Source organism: Cynoglossus semilaevis, chromosome 8 (assembly GCF_000523025.1).
Source record: "Cynoglossus semilaevis isolate Cse_v1.0 chromosome 8, Cse_v1.0, whole genome shotgun sequence".
In the NCBI taxonomy this organism is placed as follows: domain Eukaryota; kingdom Metazoa; phylum Chordata; class Actinopteri; order Pleuronectiformes; family Cynoglossidae; genus Cynoglossus; species Cynoglossus semilaevis.
In genome coordinates, this window is record NC_024314.1 from 14,174,729 (window position 1) to 14,192,133 (window position 17,405).

General features: G+C 46.2%; 2 protein-coding genes across 3 annotated transcripts in view; both read left to right on the forward strand.

The window, feature by feature from the left end:
- Window positions 1-8,420, forward strand: part of abcc3 (ATP-binding cassette, sub-family C (CFTR/MRP), member 3) — a 21,686-nt gene extending 13,266 nt beyond the window's left edge. Inside the window, exons 15-31 of one of the 2 annotated variants that reach the window (XM_017034545.2) lie at window positions 195-261; window positions 998-1,124; window positions 1,203-1,379; window positions 1,954-2,121; window positions 2,206-2,389; window positions 2,727-2,835; window positions 2,921-3,077; window positions 3,171-3,378; window positions 3,655-3,965; window positions 4,313-4,512; window positions 4,973-5,099; window positions 5,192-5,293; window positions 5,442-5,588; window positions 5,663-5,821; window positions 5,899-6,065; window positions 7,327-7,521; window positions 7,719-8,420. In XM_017034545.2, the coding sequence (XP_016890034.1) occupies window positions 195-261; window positions 998-1,124; window positions 1,203-1,379; window positions 1,954-2,121; window positions 2,206-2,389; window positions 2,727-2,835; window positions 2,921-3,077; window positions 3,171-3,378; window positions 3,655-3,965; window positions 4,313-4,512; window positions 4,973-5,099; window positions 5,192-5,293; window positions 5,442-5,588; window positions 5,663-5,821; window positions 5,899-6,065; window positions 7,327-7,521; window positions 7,719-7,830 (2,717 nt within the window). In that variant the 3' untranslated portion in view covers window positions 7,831-8,420. Of the gene's footprint in view, window positions 1-194; window positions 262-997; window positions 1,125-1,202; window positions 1,380-1,953; window positions 2,122-2,205; window positions 2,390-2,726; window positions 2,836-2,920; window positions 3,078-3,170; window positions 3,379-3,654; window positions 3,966-4,312; window positions 4,513-4,972; window positions 5,100-5,191; window positions 5,294-5,441; window positions 5,589-5,662; window positions 5,822-5,898; window positions 6,066-7,228; window positions 7,248-7,326; window positions 7,522-7,718 lie in introns of those variants that run through there. The other variant, XM_017034544.2, reaches the window with a different exon arrangement.
- Window positions 8,421-11,903: 3,483 nt separating this feature from the next.
- On the forward strand, window positions 11,904-16,256 carry LOC103382402 (WAP, Kazal, immunoglobulin, Kunitz and NTR domain-containing protein 2-like). Its single transcript, XM_008315197.2, has 2 exons — window positions 11,904-12,471; window positions 13,277-16,256. Exons 1-2 carry the CDS (start codon window positions 12,295-12,297, stop codon window positions 14,810-14,812), a joined length of 1,713 nt encoding a protein of 570 aa, XP_008313419.1. The 5' UTR covers window positions 11,904-12,294; the 3' UTR covers window positions 14,813-16,256.
- The last annotated feature ends 1,149 nt before the right edge of the window (window positions 16,257-17,405 follow it).

Below are 17,405 nucleotides of genomic sequence, written 5' to 3' on the forward strand. Positions count from 1 at the left end.
ATCTTCATAAGAGAAGCTAAAAGCTGTGGTAGACGTTCTGCTAAAAATCTGTCTAGTCATCCCTGGAGTGCAGTTTTGTTTCAGTTATCACTGACTTGGTGACTCACAGCATGAATGAATGTCTTCTGTTGACTCACAGTTCTACAACAGAGCCGCTGCCCGGAAATAACACGTGACACGTTTTTCTCTTCCAGATTATTCTGTGACAGTTGGCAATGGGAAGTTCACCTGGGCCAAGGAAGACGCTCCTGTTCTGCACAAGTAGGTCATCAAGAGTCACAGCTGAGGGAGGAGCGTGCAGTAGGTGTTAGATGAAGGAAGGCATATGATCCAAAAATAGATTTGATTGGCACAATGAAAAGTTAGCCAAAAAAAAGCAAATAGTGAGGCAACTCTCAGCAAAATGCTTTTTGATGTCACTGAAAAAGGAAACCAGGAAACAGCAAGTAAAATATCTAAAATTATTAATCATTAACAGTTACAATATAGAAAAGATTGGATCATTAAAAAATTACATAAAATTAGTCAGTAAGACGGTTAGAAGAACTGTGGGTAAAGAAAATAAAAAGATTAGAAATAAAATTTGGTCACAATGACAGTTTGAAGCTAATAAGCCTAATAAGTAATTGTAAGTAAGCCTTTGTCTAAGAAGTCAATAAAATAATACTATTAATTATTTACAGTTAGGAACTTGTTAGAAAACGAAAGAATAATAGGTGAATTGTTACATTTGGAAAAATAGCCACAAGTTGTTAAAAAAAACATCAAAAATATATGAAGCCAAATATTACTAAGAAAATCTGCAAAAAAAATGACCTTAGCCAAACATTAGCTTAACGTTAGCCAAAGACGTTAAATGATAAAAAGCTAGTGTCAGTGTATGTGGAAGTAAAACTGTGTAAAAGGGTTCATGTTTGTTGCTAATGAGTTGTTTTAACCCCTGCCCTGTGTGTGTGTGTGTGTGTGTGTGTGTCTGTGTGTGTGTGTGTGTGTACAGTATTAACCTGATGGTGCCCCAGGGCTCCCTGTTGGCTGTGGTGGGCCATGTGGGCAGTGGGAAGTCGTCCCTGATCTCAGCTCTGCTCGGAGAAATGGAGAAGTTGGAGGGAGAGGTTTCTATTCGGGTAAATAACAAACACTTCAGACGTTATTTTATTATTAAACTCTTTCATTTATCCCGTTGAACCTGTGCTTGTTCCCAGGGGTCGGTGGCATACGTACCTCAGCAGGCCTGGATACAGAACGCCACGCTACGGGACAACATCCTGTTTGGAAAAGCCTACAATGAGCAGAAGTACGCCTGTGTTCTGGAAGCCTGCGCTCTGACCCCTGACCTGGAGGTCCTGGCCGGAGGAGACCTGACGGAGATAGGAGAGAAGGTACAGAAACTAAGTCAGTGTTACTGGTTTGGTTTGAACCTCTCACCAGATCTGTGTTTATTAGCTTATGTTTTTGTTTTCATCTTCACCTCTAGAAATATGTCATTTCTTTGAACAGTTTAGTTAATTTGGACAATTGTTAGCTTGTAGTTATTTACTACTTTCCTGTAGCATTCAAGCTACACTAGTATTAATTTACCTTTCTGCTTATTTTAAGTACTTTTGTAGCTAAGTTTTGGCTACCTTCTTGTTAACCTAGTGTATGTTTTTGTAAATTTGAGGTTATTCTTCTGTATTTACCCCCAAGGTAATTGTTAAATCAATAATGTAAAGCTTCTGTATATTCAAACTACTTCCTGTATTTTCTCCAGGTCTCCAGGTTTTATGATGTTATGTGATGAGCTATAAATGCTAATAAACCTAAAGCATTGTACAGTCCGCATTAGACATCCAAACTAGTTAAATTAGTTTTCCTTGTTCATATACAGAAATGTCATCTTTGAAGTCAGTTTAAGCTTCTGTACAAATCTGTCCTTCCTGTTCTGGTCTGAGGTTCGATTCCTTCTCCCCCCAGGGCATCAACCTGTCTGGTGGACAAAGACAAAGAGTAAGTCTGGCACGGGCTCTGTACAGTGACACTGACGTCTACCTGCTGGACGACCCACTGTCTGCTGTGGACACCCATGTGGCCAAACACATCTTTGACAACCTGATCGGGCCAGAGGGGGCGCTGAAGGGAAAGGTGAGAGAGGAGGGAGAGTGGTAAAGCTTTGAGTTTCTTCACGTTCTGAACCCGTTCTTCACGTTTCTGTCTGTTTGTCCACAGACCCGTATCCTGGTGACCCACGGCGTCACCTTTCTGCCCCAGGTGGACAACATCCTGGTGATGGTGGAGGGTCGAGTGTCGGAGATGGGCTCCTACCAGGAGCTGCTCAAACAGAATGGAGCCTTTGCCGAGTTCCTCAGGAACTACGCCCTGGAGGACTTCACAGGAGAAGAGGAGGCGCTGGGTTAGAACCGATGATGATCAAAATGTTCAAACTCTTCTTTTTTTTATTCCGTTTCTGTCTGTTTGTCCACAGACCCGTATCCTGGTGACCCACGGCGTCACCTTTCTGCCCCAGGTGGACAACATCCTGGTGATGGTGGAGGGTCGAGTGTCGGAGATGGGCTCCTACCAGGAGCTGCTCAAACAGAATGGAGCCTTTGCCGAGTTCCTCAGGAACTACGCCCTGGAGGACTTCACAGGAGAAGAGGAGGCGCTGGGTTAGAACCGATGATGATCAAAATGTTCAAACTCTTCTTTTTTTTATTCCAGCTGAGAATGTGGTGATTTTTTTTTTCCAGAGGAGATATTAGAAGATGAGGAGCTGTTTCCTGAAGATGCTCTGAGCAACCACACAGACATAGTGGACAATGAACCAGGGATCAACGAAGCCAAGAGGAATTTCATCAGGTAAAATAAAACCTGAAATTAAAAGTGAAATAAAAAGTGGAAAGAGAGGGAAAACATGGTTTTGTCTCCACTCTGCCCTCTGCAGGCAGATCAGCATCATCTCAGCAGACGGAGAAAATCCCAGGACTCGGTCGGTGAGGAGACACAACTGCAGCCCGAGGAAACACGTAGAGCCACAGGAGAAGAAGAAACCAGCAGAGATGGACAAACTGATCCAGGCAGAGACGACCGAGACGGGCCGGGTCGGTACCCCAACCTTAAGTCTCAACTGCTTTATTTCAAATTCTTACGGAGCTTTTTTGGGTAGACATGACAGTTCCCCTGTCCTCCACTAGGTGAAAATGAAGGTGTATCTGGAGTACGCTAAGGCCGTGGGTCCTCTGCTGTCGGTCTTCATCTTTTTCCTGTACAGCTGTCAAAGCACTGCTTCCATTGGAGCAAACATCTGGCTCAGCCAGTGGACCAACGATGCCTCCACCAATCAGACCGAAGAAAACCTCAAGATGAGGGTGGGGGTCTACGCCGCGTTGGGCATCACACAAGGTGAGACGTCAACCATTGTTGTGTCAGGGTCTGTGTTAAAGGTTTGATGTTTGTGATGATAGTAAAAGAATATATTGATTAACGTCATCATGAGACTTTAAATGAATCTTGAGACATGTGCCTCCTCCTCCTTCTTCTCCTCCTCTCTGTAATCAAACCTCCTCTCCTCAGGTTCACAGCAGAGTCCAGCAATGATTATTATCCTATACAGCAGTGAAGTTTGTTCACAGCATTCAGGAAAGGTTCATCTTCTACCTTTGCTCCTGCTCCTCCCAGGTGTCCTGGTCATGATCTCCTCCTTCACTCTAGCCATGGGGAACATCGGTGCAGCCAGGAAGCTGCACACTAACCTGCTGACCAACAACCTGCACTCGCCCCAGTCCTTCTTTGACACCACGCCCGTGGGACGTCTCATCAACCGCTTCTCCAAGGACATCTACGTGATCGACGAGACGCTGCCGTCCACCGTGTTCATGTTCCTGGGCACCTTCTTCGTCTCTCTGTCCACCATGATCGTTATCGTGTTTAGCACGCCCATCTTTGCTGTAGTCATTGTCCCGCTGACTCTCATTTACATCTTTGTCCAGGTATTTCCAGTAAAGCTGTGGCTGCTGATGATCATCACTCTGCTTCTCCAAACACAGCCACAATATATGAATATATGAACGATGACAGCAGCTCTAACCAAAGAATTTAGGAATAATAATGACAATTTATTATTTAATTTATATTTACCCTAGTGGTTATTAATGGTACTACAGGTTAGCTGATCTTCACCATCATCTGGCTTCTCATCAAAAATCGCAAAGAAAAAACTGTTGTGTTCTCACTCGCTTGTTTTCTAACTTCCTATGAGTGTGTGTGTGTGTACACAACATTCAAACAATGTATTTTTTTCATAACACTATCTGTGTTTTTCGCTGCTCGCCTGTAGAGATTTTATGTTGCTACGTCGCGGCAGCTGAAGCGCCTGGAGTCGGTCAGCCGCTCCCCCATTTACTCCCATTTCTCTGAGACCATCACGGGCTGCAGTGTGATCCGAGCCTACGACAGAACCTCTACCTTTGTTCTGTTGAGTAACATGAAGGTGGATGAGAACCAAAAGAGTTACTACCCTGGTATAGTTTCCAACAGGTAGGTGGCGCTGGCCCCTCTTTTATTGTTTTTATCCTTTTCCGTTCACACTTGGTTTGTATGACATGGTTAAAGCTGGGGTAGGCAATTTTAATAACAGCATGTACAAAATAGCATTATTAAAGCGAAACATTTATAGCAAAGACTTTTAGCTAGTGGCGCTTTGGCCCAGAGGCAATGTCTCTGTCATTGGTGTGGAACCCCAGGGTTCACCTCCTGGGCAAGTTCGAATCCAGGTTAGGGCGGTTGGTACCTTCCAGTGGACTCACCACCAGCAGGAAGGTTTAGGTACGGTGCAATGTGATTTGGGTGGCGACTGCTGCCCCCGCGACCCGGTAACGGATAAGCGGATGAAAATGGATGGATGGATGGATGGATGGACTTTTAGCTAAAACATAGACTGATGATAGCTGTTAGCTGTAATGCTAATTTGGAGTGTGGTTTTTCTGGTGACCTACAGGTGGTTCGGCATTCGCATTGAGTTCATCGGAAACTGCATCGTGTTGTTTGCGGCTCTGTTCGCTGTGACAGGAAAAGAGAACCTCAACCCAGGTCTGGTGGGCCTGTCGGTGTCCTACGCCCTGCAGGTAGGCTACATGCTAACTGTTCCAACATCAGCAGTTGAGCTGCAGCTCAGTCATCAGCCTCAGGTTCTGACGCTGATGTCCATGTTCTTCAGGTGACCATGTCCCTGAACTGGATGGTGAGAATGACATCAGATCTGGAGTCCAACATCGTGGCAGTGGAGCGGGTGAAGGAGTACTCTGAGACCAAGACGGAGGTGGGTGTAGTTGTAGATGTAGCTGATGGATGGAAGGATGGAGGACTAGAAGTCTGACAAAGATTTGAGTTCAGGTTAAAGGTCAAAGTAGACAAAAACGTGAATGTGTTCCTCAGAAAGTTTCTCCCTTCCGCATCTGTGTCCACAGGCTCCCTGGGAGATCGAGGACAAGAAACCTCCTCCTGAATGGCCCTCAGAGGGCGATGTTCAGTTCCAGAACTACAGTGTTCGATACCGAGAAGGACTGGACCTGGTCTTGAAGAACCTGACATTGAGCGTCAAGGGAGGGGAGAAGGTGAGTGGAGTGTGAGATGGGGGAATACAGAGGTGGAGCTTAAACTGAACAAAGCTGTGTCTCTGATGATGCAGATTGGCATTGTGGGTCGCACTGGAGCAGGAAAGTCCTCCATGACCCTCTGTCTCTTCAGGCTGTTGGAGGCTGCAGGAGGAGACATCACCATCGACGGCGTGAAGATATCTGAGATAGGTCTGCACGACCTGAGGTCCAAACTCACCATCATTCCACAGGTACCAACAACACGCAGGTCTTCAGGTTCCTGACAGGTTCCTCTTAGAACCTCACTTCTTCTCTGACTCTTCCACAGGAGCCCGTGCTCTTCTCAGGAACCCTGAGGATGAACCTGGATCCCTTTGAGAAGTGCTCTGATGAGGAGGTCTGGAAGGCTCTGGAACATTCTCACCTCCACAAGTTTGTCAGCAACCAGCCGTCCAAGCTGCAGACGGAGTGTGCAGAGGGTGGAGAGAACCTCAGGTAGGAGATGGGTTAGTTAGCTGTTAGCTGTAATGCTAATTTGGAGTGTGGTTTTTCTGGTGACCTACAGGTGGTTCGGCATTCGCATTGAGTTCATCGGAAACTGCATCGTGTTGTTTGCGGCTCTGTTCGCTGTGACAGGAAAAGAGAACCTCAACCCAGGTCTGGTGGGCCTGTCGGTGTCCTACGCCCTGCAGGTAGGCTACATGCTAACTGTTCCAACATCAGCAGTTGAGCTGCAGCTCAGTCATCAGCCTCAGGTTCTGACGCTGATGTCCATGTTCTTCAGGTGACCATGTCCCTGAACTGGATGGTGAGAATGACATCAGATCTGGAGTCCAACATCGTGGCAGTGGAGCGGGTGAAGGAGTACTCTGAGACCAAGACGGAGGTGGGTGTAGTTGTAGATGTAGCTGATGGATGGAAGGATGGAGGACTAGAAGTCTGACAAAGATTTGAGTTCAGGTTAAAGGTCAAAGTAGACAAAAACGTGAATGTGTTCCTCAGAAAGTTTCTCCCTTCCGCATCTGTGTCCACAGGCTCCCTGGGAGATCGAGGACAAGAAACCTCCTCCTGAATGGCCCTCAGAGGGCGATGTTCAGTTCCAGAACTACAGTGTTCGATACCGAGAAGGACTGGACCTGGTCTTGAAGAACCTGACATTGAGCGTCAAGGGAGGGGAGAAGGTGAGTGGAGTGTGAGATGGGGGAATACAGAGGTGGAGCTTAAACTGAACAAAGCTGTGTCTCTGATGATGCAGATTGGCATTGTGGGTCGCACTGGAGCAGGAAAGTCCTCCATGACCCTCTGTCTCTTCAGGCTGTTGGAGGCTGCAGGAGGAGACATCACCATCGACGGCGTGAAGATATCTGAGATAGGTCTGCACGACCTGAGGTCCAAACTCACCATCATTCCACAGGTACCAACAACACGCAGGTCTTCAGGTTCCTGACAGGTTCCTCTTAGGACCTCACTTCTTCTCTGACTCTTCCACAGGAGCCCGTGCTCTTCTCAGGAACCCTGAGGATGAACCTGGATCCCTTTGAGAAGTGCTCTGATGAGGAGGTCTGGAAGGCTCTGGAACATTCTCACCTCCACAAGTTTGTCAGCAACCAGCCGTCCAAGCTGCAGACGGAGTGTGCAGAGGGTGGAGAGAACCTCAGGTAGGAGATGGGTTAGTAGGGTAAAGGTCACTGACACCCCCCCCTCCCCTCCCCCCTCCCATGATGACGTCTGATGGTCTTCACCGTCCTGTCTCCAGTGTGGGTCAGAGGCAGCTGGTGTGTTTGGCTCGAGCTCTGCTCAGGAAGACCAGGATCTTGGTCCTGGATGAAGCTACGGCCGCCATCGACCTGGAGACAGACGATCTGATCCAGTCCACCATCAGGACCCAGTTTGAGGACTGCACCGTCTTCACCATCGCACACAGGCTCAACACCATCATGGACTACACAAGGTCAGATCTTTGTTTTTTTCGGAGCTGCTGACCACCTCTTGTCTAAAGATCAGTGACAGGTCAGGGGGCTCCACAAAGCCTTAACCCAGTTAACTGTCAATCATGAACACCAGCCAATAGGAACCAGAGTTAAACTCACATGACATGTTGATTTCAAACCGGTAGTACTTGACTCAGGCTGGTGTGTGGTCCTGCAGGGTTCTGGTGTTGGACAAAGGTCAGGTGGCAGAGTTCGACACCCCCACACACCTCATATCTCAGAGAGGAATCTTCTACGCCATGGCTAAAGACGCAGGACTGGTTCAGTAGGTCCGACACCATGGGCCAACACGGTCCAGTCCCTGAGGAGCAGCGGGGTCCACATCAGGCTGGTGTCAAACCACACTTGATCTCCTTTCACAGACCTGGGTCAGGTGGGATTTGTAAGACCAAAACATAATCAGGACTTCTGCTTCCAGCACTGAAAATCCTTCTGTTCTGAGAGGAAAAAAACTGACAGGAAAATATTCCCAACAAGCCATAAGTACAAATCCTAGCTGATCCAGGATCTGCTCTTTAGTGCCTTCCAGCAGCGGACCAGCAGTGAATGTAAATCTGTCCAAACAGTTCTCCGCTGCAAAAATCGCACGAAAACAAGATCGTTGCTGTGCCACTGTTCTGCCCTCATGGTAAAACAAACATCAAATATGCTGTGTTTTTGTGACAGACACACTTATTTTTGTACTGTACCTTTTATTTAAAGCCACTTTTTAAAAATATTTTTCTTTTCTAGGGAAGTTTGTTGACTTTGTGATTGTCTTTGAACCAAATTTGTACAAAGAAAAAACTTGAAATCTGTACCAACAAATATAAATATATGAAAATATGACGATGCTTTTATTAAAAAAACATGGAAAACAGTGGTTGACACTCTTGACTTTTTCATTTTTATCAATTGTCCACCGGAGGGCGCCAGAGCATTTATGTGGAGGCACTAAAAAATGAAAAGGAAAGGTGGCAGCTAATTTAAATTAAACGTAAACTTTAAATTTTAATTATTCGCAAAACTGGACTCTGTGCCACATCATTTCGGAGGAGGTTTTTGTCAAATATACGGTGAATATAAAACTTTTTTTGTCACTCCTAAACGACAAACGAAATATTTTTACCAAACAGTTGTAAATAAACGAGAGGATTCCCTCAAGGGCAAGATTAAATTATTGACATTGACACCATTACCTGTTGTTGTCTTTGTCTGTTGTCTCGGCAGCAACGAACAGTAAATTGACTCAGTCTCAATAATCATAAGAAATTAACAACTCGATTAAAAACATACAAAAACTGACATTTTAAAAGGGGGACATTTATTTCACTAAATCAAACGTTTTGAAAAAACATTTAAACAACAGTTGAAGAATAGTAATAGCGACGTCACATGGAAGGAACTCGGAAATAATTAGAACGTGAACTAAAGGAGGAACAAAGTTCTTTCTATGAGCAGACGGAACCTTTTAAAAGTGACACAGCAGTCAGGTAATAAAGACAGTAAAATGTTTACTCGATTTATGAATGAATGTCTAAAAACTGTCCGTATGGATAGGAAACACACTTCTGGTTCTTTTCATTAGCTTTAAATATTTAATTTAAATATTTTAAAATTCATATATGAGCGAGAGTGAATGTGAACAGAAGACTCAAACTTCTGTTCACTACCGGGACCTAGAAACATGACAAAACGTAGCTTGTCATTAAACGTAGAAATGTTTTTCTTTTTAAATCGAATTTATTTTATTTGATAAGGTTAGACCAAATTGAAAACTGACGTTAAGCAGATAGACCGTCCTAAAAACCCTGAACCACAGTGCCGGGAGTACACAGCGTCATGTGAGTCAATAAAAGCATGCAATGGCCCCAATTTGCCGCAGGAGGGTGCTAATAGACAGCGTTCCAAGCACGAGATAGACAGTTGTTGTTGTTGCTGCTGTTGGCTGTTTTCTGTTGCTTTGACTTTGTTGCTGATGCCACTGTTGATTAAATGCTGCTCATGCTTTGCTTCTCCGTCAGTTGTTGCTCCTGCATCTGTTTCTGTTGCTGTTGGTTTTGTCCTTGTTGCCGTAGTTACTGCTGCTGTTGCTGTTATGGCTGCTGCTGTGGCTGAGTTTTCATTTGCACCTCTTGCTTCTGTTTCTGTTTGTGCTCCAGCTGCTTTGATGGTTTGACTGCCTGTCATGTCAGGTCTGTGTGAGGTTCCTGCTTGTCTGTCATAACTTATTAATTATTGTTGATTTATTGGTGATTCATGGTGCGCTGTGTGGTTCAGTCACAGATGATGTTGCTGCTCTTCATCAACCACTTGAATCCTTCATCTTCTCAGATGTCTGCTTCGTCTCCTTCATACAAACCCTGTTGTCCTTGTTGCCGTAGTTACTGCTGCTGTTGCTGTTATGGCTGCTGCTGTGGCTGAGTTTTCATTTGCACCTCTTGCTTCTGTTTAGCTAATTTTCTGGTTTCCTGTTATTTGATGAGAGCTGATGGTCCTGTGGATGTTTTTCTTCTCACCTTCTTTTCGTCTGGAGACGTCTCCATCCTCACTGCTCACAGAGGTTTAATAATTCACTGGATCTTCTCGGGTGTAAACATCAGGCCGGGGTCGTGTGAGGTGAGACCGTTTCTTCAGGGTGGGACAACGTGTTTCTCAACTTCAACTTTTCCAAAGAAAAGACTGTTTCCAGAAGCTGGAGAAGTCTGTGCCCCTCCTCACAGCCCCCTCAATAAACACCAGCCGTAAAAACACTGGAATGACTCAGATATGTAGTAAAACCTTACAAATACTGTAAGTTGTTGCAGTAAATCTGTAACACAGTACAGTGTACTCCTGTGGATACCAAGAAGAGGAGGCCACAGCTGGTCAGTACCAGTATTCAGCAGCAGACCCAGGGCCACACAGAGAGATGAACCAACAACCATTCACACTCCCATTCACACTCATTCACACCACACACCCACTATGGTGTGAACTGTGAATTTAATCCTGCATGTTTTTGGATTCAAGAGGAAACTGGAATAATCTGAAAAAAAAAACCCCATTATTTAGAGATAGGGATCAAACACCTGATCCTGCCACTGTAAGGCATGAGTACTTAACACCTCACCACTGTGTGGCCCAAGTATATTCACATCCTGCTTTAAATGTCTGTAATATCAACATTTCAGCCAGCATGGTCATGACAGAGCTAGTTAATCTGACCTTAATGAAAACCTTTTTTACCGTAAAACACAGTATAGATGGTGAAGCTGATTCTGAACAGGGTTGATACCTGCAGTTCTGGAAGCTCAGAAATCCAGATGAACAAACAGATCTAATTTATTTGCTCTCTCTCTCTCTCTCTCTCTCTCTCACACACACACACACACACCAAAATAAACTGATCATTTCTGCATTGAGAACAAACAAATCCTCCCACAGCGTGAGTTCACTGTTACTGGAAACAGGTTTGATGGTTTGACTCTGTCCTCAGCTGAACCCTGGAGGAAACCAGTGAAATTACAACACATTCATTCATTCACCTCTCAGCCAACACACACACACACACACACACACAGTGGCTGTCCTTACCTCACCTCTGCTGGACTCAGGTTTGACAGCAGAGTAAATCAGATTTGTGCTGTTTTTAATCCCATTCACTCACCTTCAGAACCACCGCAGACTGGGTGATGTCATCAGCTGTCCTGTCCAACCAGAGACACTTTGTTCCTGGTGTGTGTCTCCAGAACAGAGGCAGTAAAGTCAACTTTTTTATGCCCGTAAATGATTTGTTTGAGGGTTTGGGTTCAAATCCTCTTTCTGTAAGTCTTCCTGACTTTCCTACACGTCTGGAGGGTTGGGGGTTCAATTCCAGACCACCTAGTTTATCTGTTGCCCTCTGCCTGCCCCTGCCAATATTGCTCTCATTGGGTAGACAACGATTCTCCATTCCATACCAGGGTCGACTCTAGAACCAACACACACCACCACCGTTCACACCACCGTTCACACCTCGGGCTGGACGAGAGTGAACAGTTAATTACTAAGTAACTAATGCTGGATGTTTTTTGGACACAGACCATGAAGACCACAGACCAGGCCGACCACAGACCATGAAGACCACAGACCATGAAGACACCAGCTAACACCATTTCCTTGTTGTAAGGTACCATCACTTACCTCTCCTCCACCCTGTGGCCTTGAACAGTCATTGCAGTCATAAATGGAGGCGTTGTTTCATTTCTAACAAACTGGACTGAATCTGTCAGTAAAAGCCTGGAACGAAGGTTCTTATTGGTGGGTTGTTCACGTGTGTGCCAACGTGGAACACATTGGTTTGACATGAAAATCAGAAGTCAGTCTAAAAACATGGACGAATCTCATTTATTTCATTTTCAGAACTTTTTCTCTTTATTGGAAAATACCTGTAGGAGTGTAGTGACGTCACCGTGTGCAGATGCCTGCTGACCTCCTTCAGCTCACACAGGGTTAAAGTGAGCTCAGACAGAGGCAGGTGTCTCCTCAGAGAGGGAGAGGAAAAAAAACACCTCCTCCTCCTCCTCCTCCTCCTCCTCCTCCAGCGCGAGGAGCAGCTCCAGCTGTGATGGAGCTGCTCCTCTTTGCGCGCTCGCCGATAAATACCGCGTGACCGCTGCGCCACCAGCAGGACTCCATCATCTCTCTCCGCGGCAGCACACACACACACACACACCCCTTTGACTTCTAATTCCTCTTCTTCTTCGTCGGGTGTTCTGGTGTGGACTCCGGACATGTTCTGGACCTTCTGGATCTGGTTCCTCAGCTGCGCCTCGGTAAGGACGCAGCTGCTGGTCTGTGCCGTGACCCGGGGCTCCAACTCACACGCCGGCATGTGTCCGAATGACATGAATCCCAACCTGTGGGTGGATGCCATGAGCACGTGCACGCGGGAGTGTGAAAGTGACCAGGTAAAATATCTCTCTTTTTTATTTTTATTTTTTAAGAAAATCCAGAAATTTTAGACTTAATCCTAATTTAAAAACGTGGACGTTCGTCTGAGCGGGTCGTCTCTCTCAAAGGGACAGCGTCATATTTAGGACTTTAAAAAAGTTCGCGTTCGAGGTGCGCAACGATTCAAAGTTTAAATTAAAATTGAGAATGAATAATTAATTAGGTTATTTGTGCATTTGTGTTCATTTTGAAGCTGTGTGAGCAACACGCAGTAACAGTTAGGATAGTTTTGTAAATCTCAGCTTTTGCAGTTAACAAATGAATGTCATCAAATGAATATAAAACCAAAGGTATTCACCAGAGTCCAGCACTTTGACATGTTCAGTTTTTAAATTACCTCTTATAATTATCTGTATGTGTTAAGTATATTATTATATTTATACACTTTCTCACCTAGTTTTTCATGGTTAGTTTTTGTATGTGGCACTTTGGCCCGGAGGCAATGTCTCTGTCATTGGTGTGGAACCCCAGGGTTCACCTCCTGGGCAAGTTCGAATCTCGGTTAGGGCGGTTAATACCTTCCAGTGGACTCACCACCTCCAGGAAGGTTTGGGGGGTTGGTATGGTGCAGTGTGGTTTAGGTGGTGGTCATAGAGACTGCTGCTCCCGCGACCCGATAACGGATAAGCGGATGAAAATGGTTGGTAGGTAGTTTTTGTATTTTCCACCATTAAACCTGATTCCAACCCTTTTATTATGTTTACAGTTTTTACCTAATCTCCCAGCATTCTTCACTTCATCTCTCTCTCTTTCCTCCTCCAGGAGTGCGAGACCTTTGAAAAGTGCTGTCTGAACGTGTGTGGGACTCGCAGCTGTGTCGCCGCCCGTTACCTGGAAGGTAACAAAGGCCCCGTGGAAATGCCCAAAGAAGCCACCTGTGCCACTTTCATGTGCAACCAGCAGGGGTCAGAGTGCGACATCTGGGACGGCCAGCCTGTCTGTAAGTGCCGGGACAGATGTGAGCGTGAACCTCACTTCACCTGCGCCTCCGACGGCATGACCTACTACAACAAGTGCTACATGGACGCGGAGGCGTGCTCCAAGGGCATCACGCTGACCGTGACCGCCTGCAAGGTCCAGCTCACCTGGCCCAACACCAGCCCCTCGTTGCCTCAGGCCACCACTCTCCATCCAACCACGACACCCACCACAGAAACGCCTCAGGCGCCCGTTCTGATCAGCAGTCCTGTTCACCAGATCGTAAACGTGGGCGACACGGCCAGTTTCCTGTGTGACGTGATCAGCAGCCCGCGGCCTGAGATCACATGGGAAAGGAAGCTGCCGGTGGGCGCGGAGAGGGTCGTCATGAGGCCCAATCATGTGCTCGCAAACCTGGTGGTCACCAACATCGGTCAGCTGGTCATATACAACGCCCAGCCTGGTGATTCGGGGGTCTTCACCTGCGTGGCCCAGAACTCCCTGGGCTCAGTGAAGGCGGACCACCCTCTCACTGTCCTGCCCACAGAGCCACCTAAGGCCCCGGAGCCAAAGAACGTGACCCGCTGCCTGGCAGCGGAGTGTGGCAAACCCCCCGACCAGTCAGAGGACTGTGGGGGGGAGCTGGAGAGCGTCAGCTGGTACTTTGAAACCATGACCAACAACTGCGTCTCCTTCAGCCACTGCAGCAACAACCAGAGCAGCAGCCAGCTCCACCTGAAGACCTTCGAGACCTTTGAGGAGTGCATGCAGTGTTGTGGACCCGAACTCTCAGGACCCTGCGGGCTCCCCAGCCTGCAGGGACCCTGTAAAGCCTACGAGCCTCGCTGGGCGTACAGCAGCTCCATCCGCCAGTGTCAGTCCTTCATCTACGGAGGGTGCGAGGGCAACGACAACAACTTTGCGTCCAAGGAGGCCTGTGAGGAGACGTGCCCCTACCCCAAAACCCACCACTGCAAGTCCTGCAAACCCAAGAGCAAAATGGTGACCAGCTTCTGCCGCAGTGACTTTGTGGTCCTGGGTCAGATGTCAGACCTGACAGAGGAAAAGGACTCGGGCCACGCCCTCGTCACCGTGGAGGAGATCCTGAAGGACGAGGAAATGGGGCTGCGTTTCTTGGGCAAGGAGCCTCTGCAGGTCACCTTCATAAACATGGACTGGAAGTGTCCGTGTCCCAACATCACGGGTGCCGCTGCAGAGGGTCAGGTCATCATCATGGGTAATGTCAACGATGGCATGGCTGTCCTTCACCCGGAGAGCTACGTGGGCGCCGCCAGTCCTCGCCGCGTACGGAAGCTGAAGGAGGTCATCTCCAAAAACACGTGTGACATTCTCAGAGCCATCACAAACAGTCCCCAGTAGGCGGAGCCTCTCACCTGCACGTGACTTTTGAAAGACATGGCCGCTGTTGCAGCCGTTGACCTCTGACCTTTGACTACAGGAGTGTTTCCTGTTTTGATGTAAAGGGTTTTGTGAAGTCAGTTCTGATAGATGCCCTTGAGTTTGAGAGACCAGGTCTGGAAACATGGCTGCCAGTGAGGACACAGTCAATGTAAAAATATCTACACTCTATAGATCGTAGCACATCATAGAACTGTTTTTTTCATGAGGAAAGTTCCTCCTCTTAAGGTGGGCTGGTTCCTCCAGGGGTCTCCACCCTGGATCATCTGCCTCCATCTCAGCCCAATCATTGACCCAGTCCTGTTTCTACAATTGAAACAGATCCAGACCATCTCAGGTCCACCCCGGACCTTTATGATAATCTGACCTTTATCTTCGTCATCATCATCATCCTCATCATCTGTAAAGATCTCTAAACTTTCGCCCTCTGCAGAAACACTCCCACATGGAAACTCTCCTGCGTCAAAGTCCAATCACAGAGTGTGCTCCATGAGGGTTAGTTCTAATGGAGCACCGTTAGAAACTGTTCTCATTACTGCCATCTACAGTATGTGCCCGTAAAATAAATCAGAACAAAAAAGTAACGATTAGGAGAAAATATTGATAAACTTTGCTCTTATTTCTTGTCCAGTGATTCCAAATGTAGATCCCTCTGTTCCAGTGTTAGTGACCTGATGTTCAGATGGAACAGCACTGTGTCCACTATGTTAACAGTTTTACTGCAACACATTTAACATTGGTTAAAAAAACCCTCAATATATCATTGTGTATATCGTATTGTTGCCCCTGCGTCGAGATACGTATCGTATCGCCTGTTTCTTGGCAATACGCACCGCTAGTAACGTCATTAACGAAGGCGACAGGTGACCCCAGCAGGGGGACATTGATGTCCAGGTCTCCCGTCATGGATTGGGGATCTTGAGGAGACCTGTGTGGTCTGGTCTCCTCTGGTACTGTTGATGTGGTCATCACTGCTGCTGATTGAAATTCCATGTCTGTGAGCACAGGAGACATCCATCATGATCCTCTTGTTATCACCATTCCCAGCAGACACCCCCCTTCAGCCCCCCCTCCCCACACAGGCATAAGAGATGGAGGTTGCAGACTCTCTGGTTGTTGTTCTTCCTTTAATTTGTTTCGTTTTCTCAGCAGCTTCTGTGAGAAAGTTCAAAGTTTGTAATGTATTTTATATTCGCCGCTCTTCATTTATTGTTTTTTCTATTTTGTTTTAAAAAAAAAGCTATTTATTATCACGGAGGCTTTTGTATTTTGTACACCTCATTGCTTTTTGACAGTTGTTAAATAAAGATTTATGATTTTTATTTCAGGCTGAAGTTCTTCTTTAAAACAGTGTCAAGTCTACACTGTAGTAAAGACACATGCTGACCTTTGACCTCAACACTAAGGTATTTGGTCACTTGTCCAAATTTCCACTTCAAATATCTAACAAAGTAGTCAACATGTAGTATTCATAACGTTGCTCCAGAAATGATGTGAAATAATGAACGTTTTTGTTCCGTCTCTAATAATGTTATAAAGATAAAAAAGTGAATTGGTCTTATATATCAGAACGAAAATACTGATATGAAGCACTAAAGAAACCAGAACAAAAGCACTCTTCAAGATTCAGAAAACTTTGGAAAACGTACACTTAAAAAAAAAAAAGAAACCTCCTTTGAACTCCTTCATCAAACACTGGACTGATGTGTCGTTGTTGACACAAACGTGTCTCTGTATCTGTGTGTGTGAGGACACACACACAGACACAGATCACGTCTGTGTCTTCAGTGGATCCCTGTCCCTGTGTTTCCTGTGATAAAAGAGACTCGGGAATTGAACCTCCCCAGCCCTCCTCCCCCTTCAGCCCCTGTGGTGTAGTAAAAACTTCCCCCTGTGTTGTTCTGCCCGCCGTCATCCCGTCTAATTGGACAGAGAGCCGGAGCCGGAGCCAGATCCAAACTCCCATGTGAGGGTTCTGTGTTTCATCCCGTGCCAGTGTTGATCTCTGGGTTAGCAGGCCTTGGTGGGCTACGACCAGGGTGTTCCACATTCTGTTTCTTCCATTCTGAAATGTGACTGCAGGGCAGGCGGGGGGACAGGTGGGGGGACAGGAGGTCAGCCCATGTACGGCGCTCCTTTACTGACAAACCACCAGGGAGCTGAGAGCTGCACTATAGCAGCTGTTGGACCCTGGAGCAGAACCAGAGTAGAACTGCAGCACTTTGGACCAGAGGAGGGGGGGAAATCAAACACAGGTCAGGTCAGCAGGACCAAGACTGAGACTGTGGATTAATATGAGACCTCACAAGGCATTTAGAGATTAGATTAGATTAGATTAGATTAGATTAGATTAGATTAGATTAGATTAGATTAGAATAGATTTGATTAGAATAGATTTGATTAGATTAGAAGATTACATTAGATTAGATTGTTTTAGATTAGATTATATATATTAGATTGGATTAGATTGGAATAGATTAGATGATAAAATTAGACTTGCACTACATGTCAGTACAGCTGACATAAATATAAGGCAGTAATTGCATCATCTTTT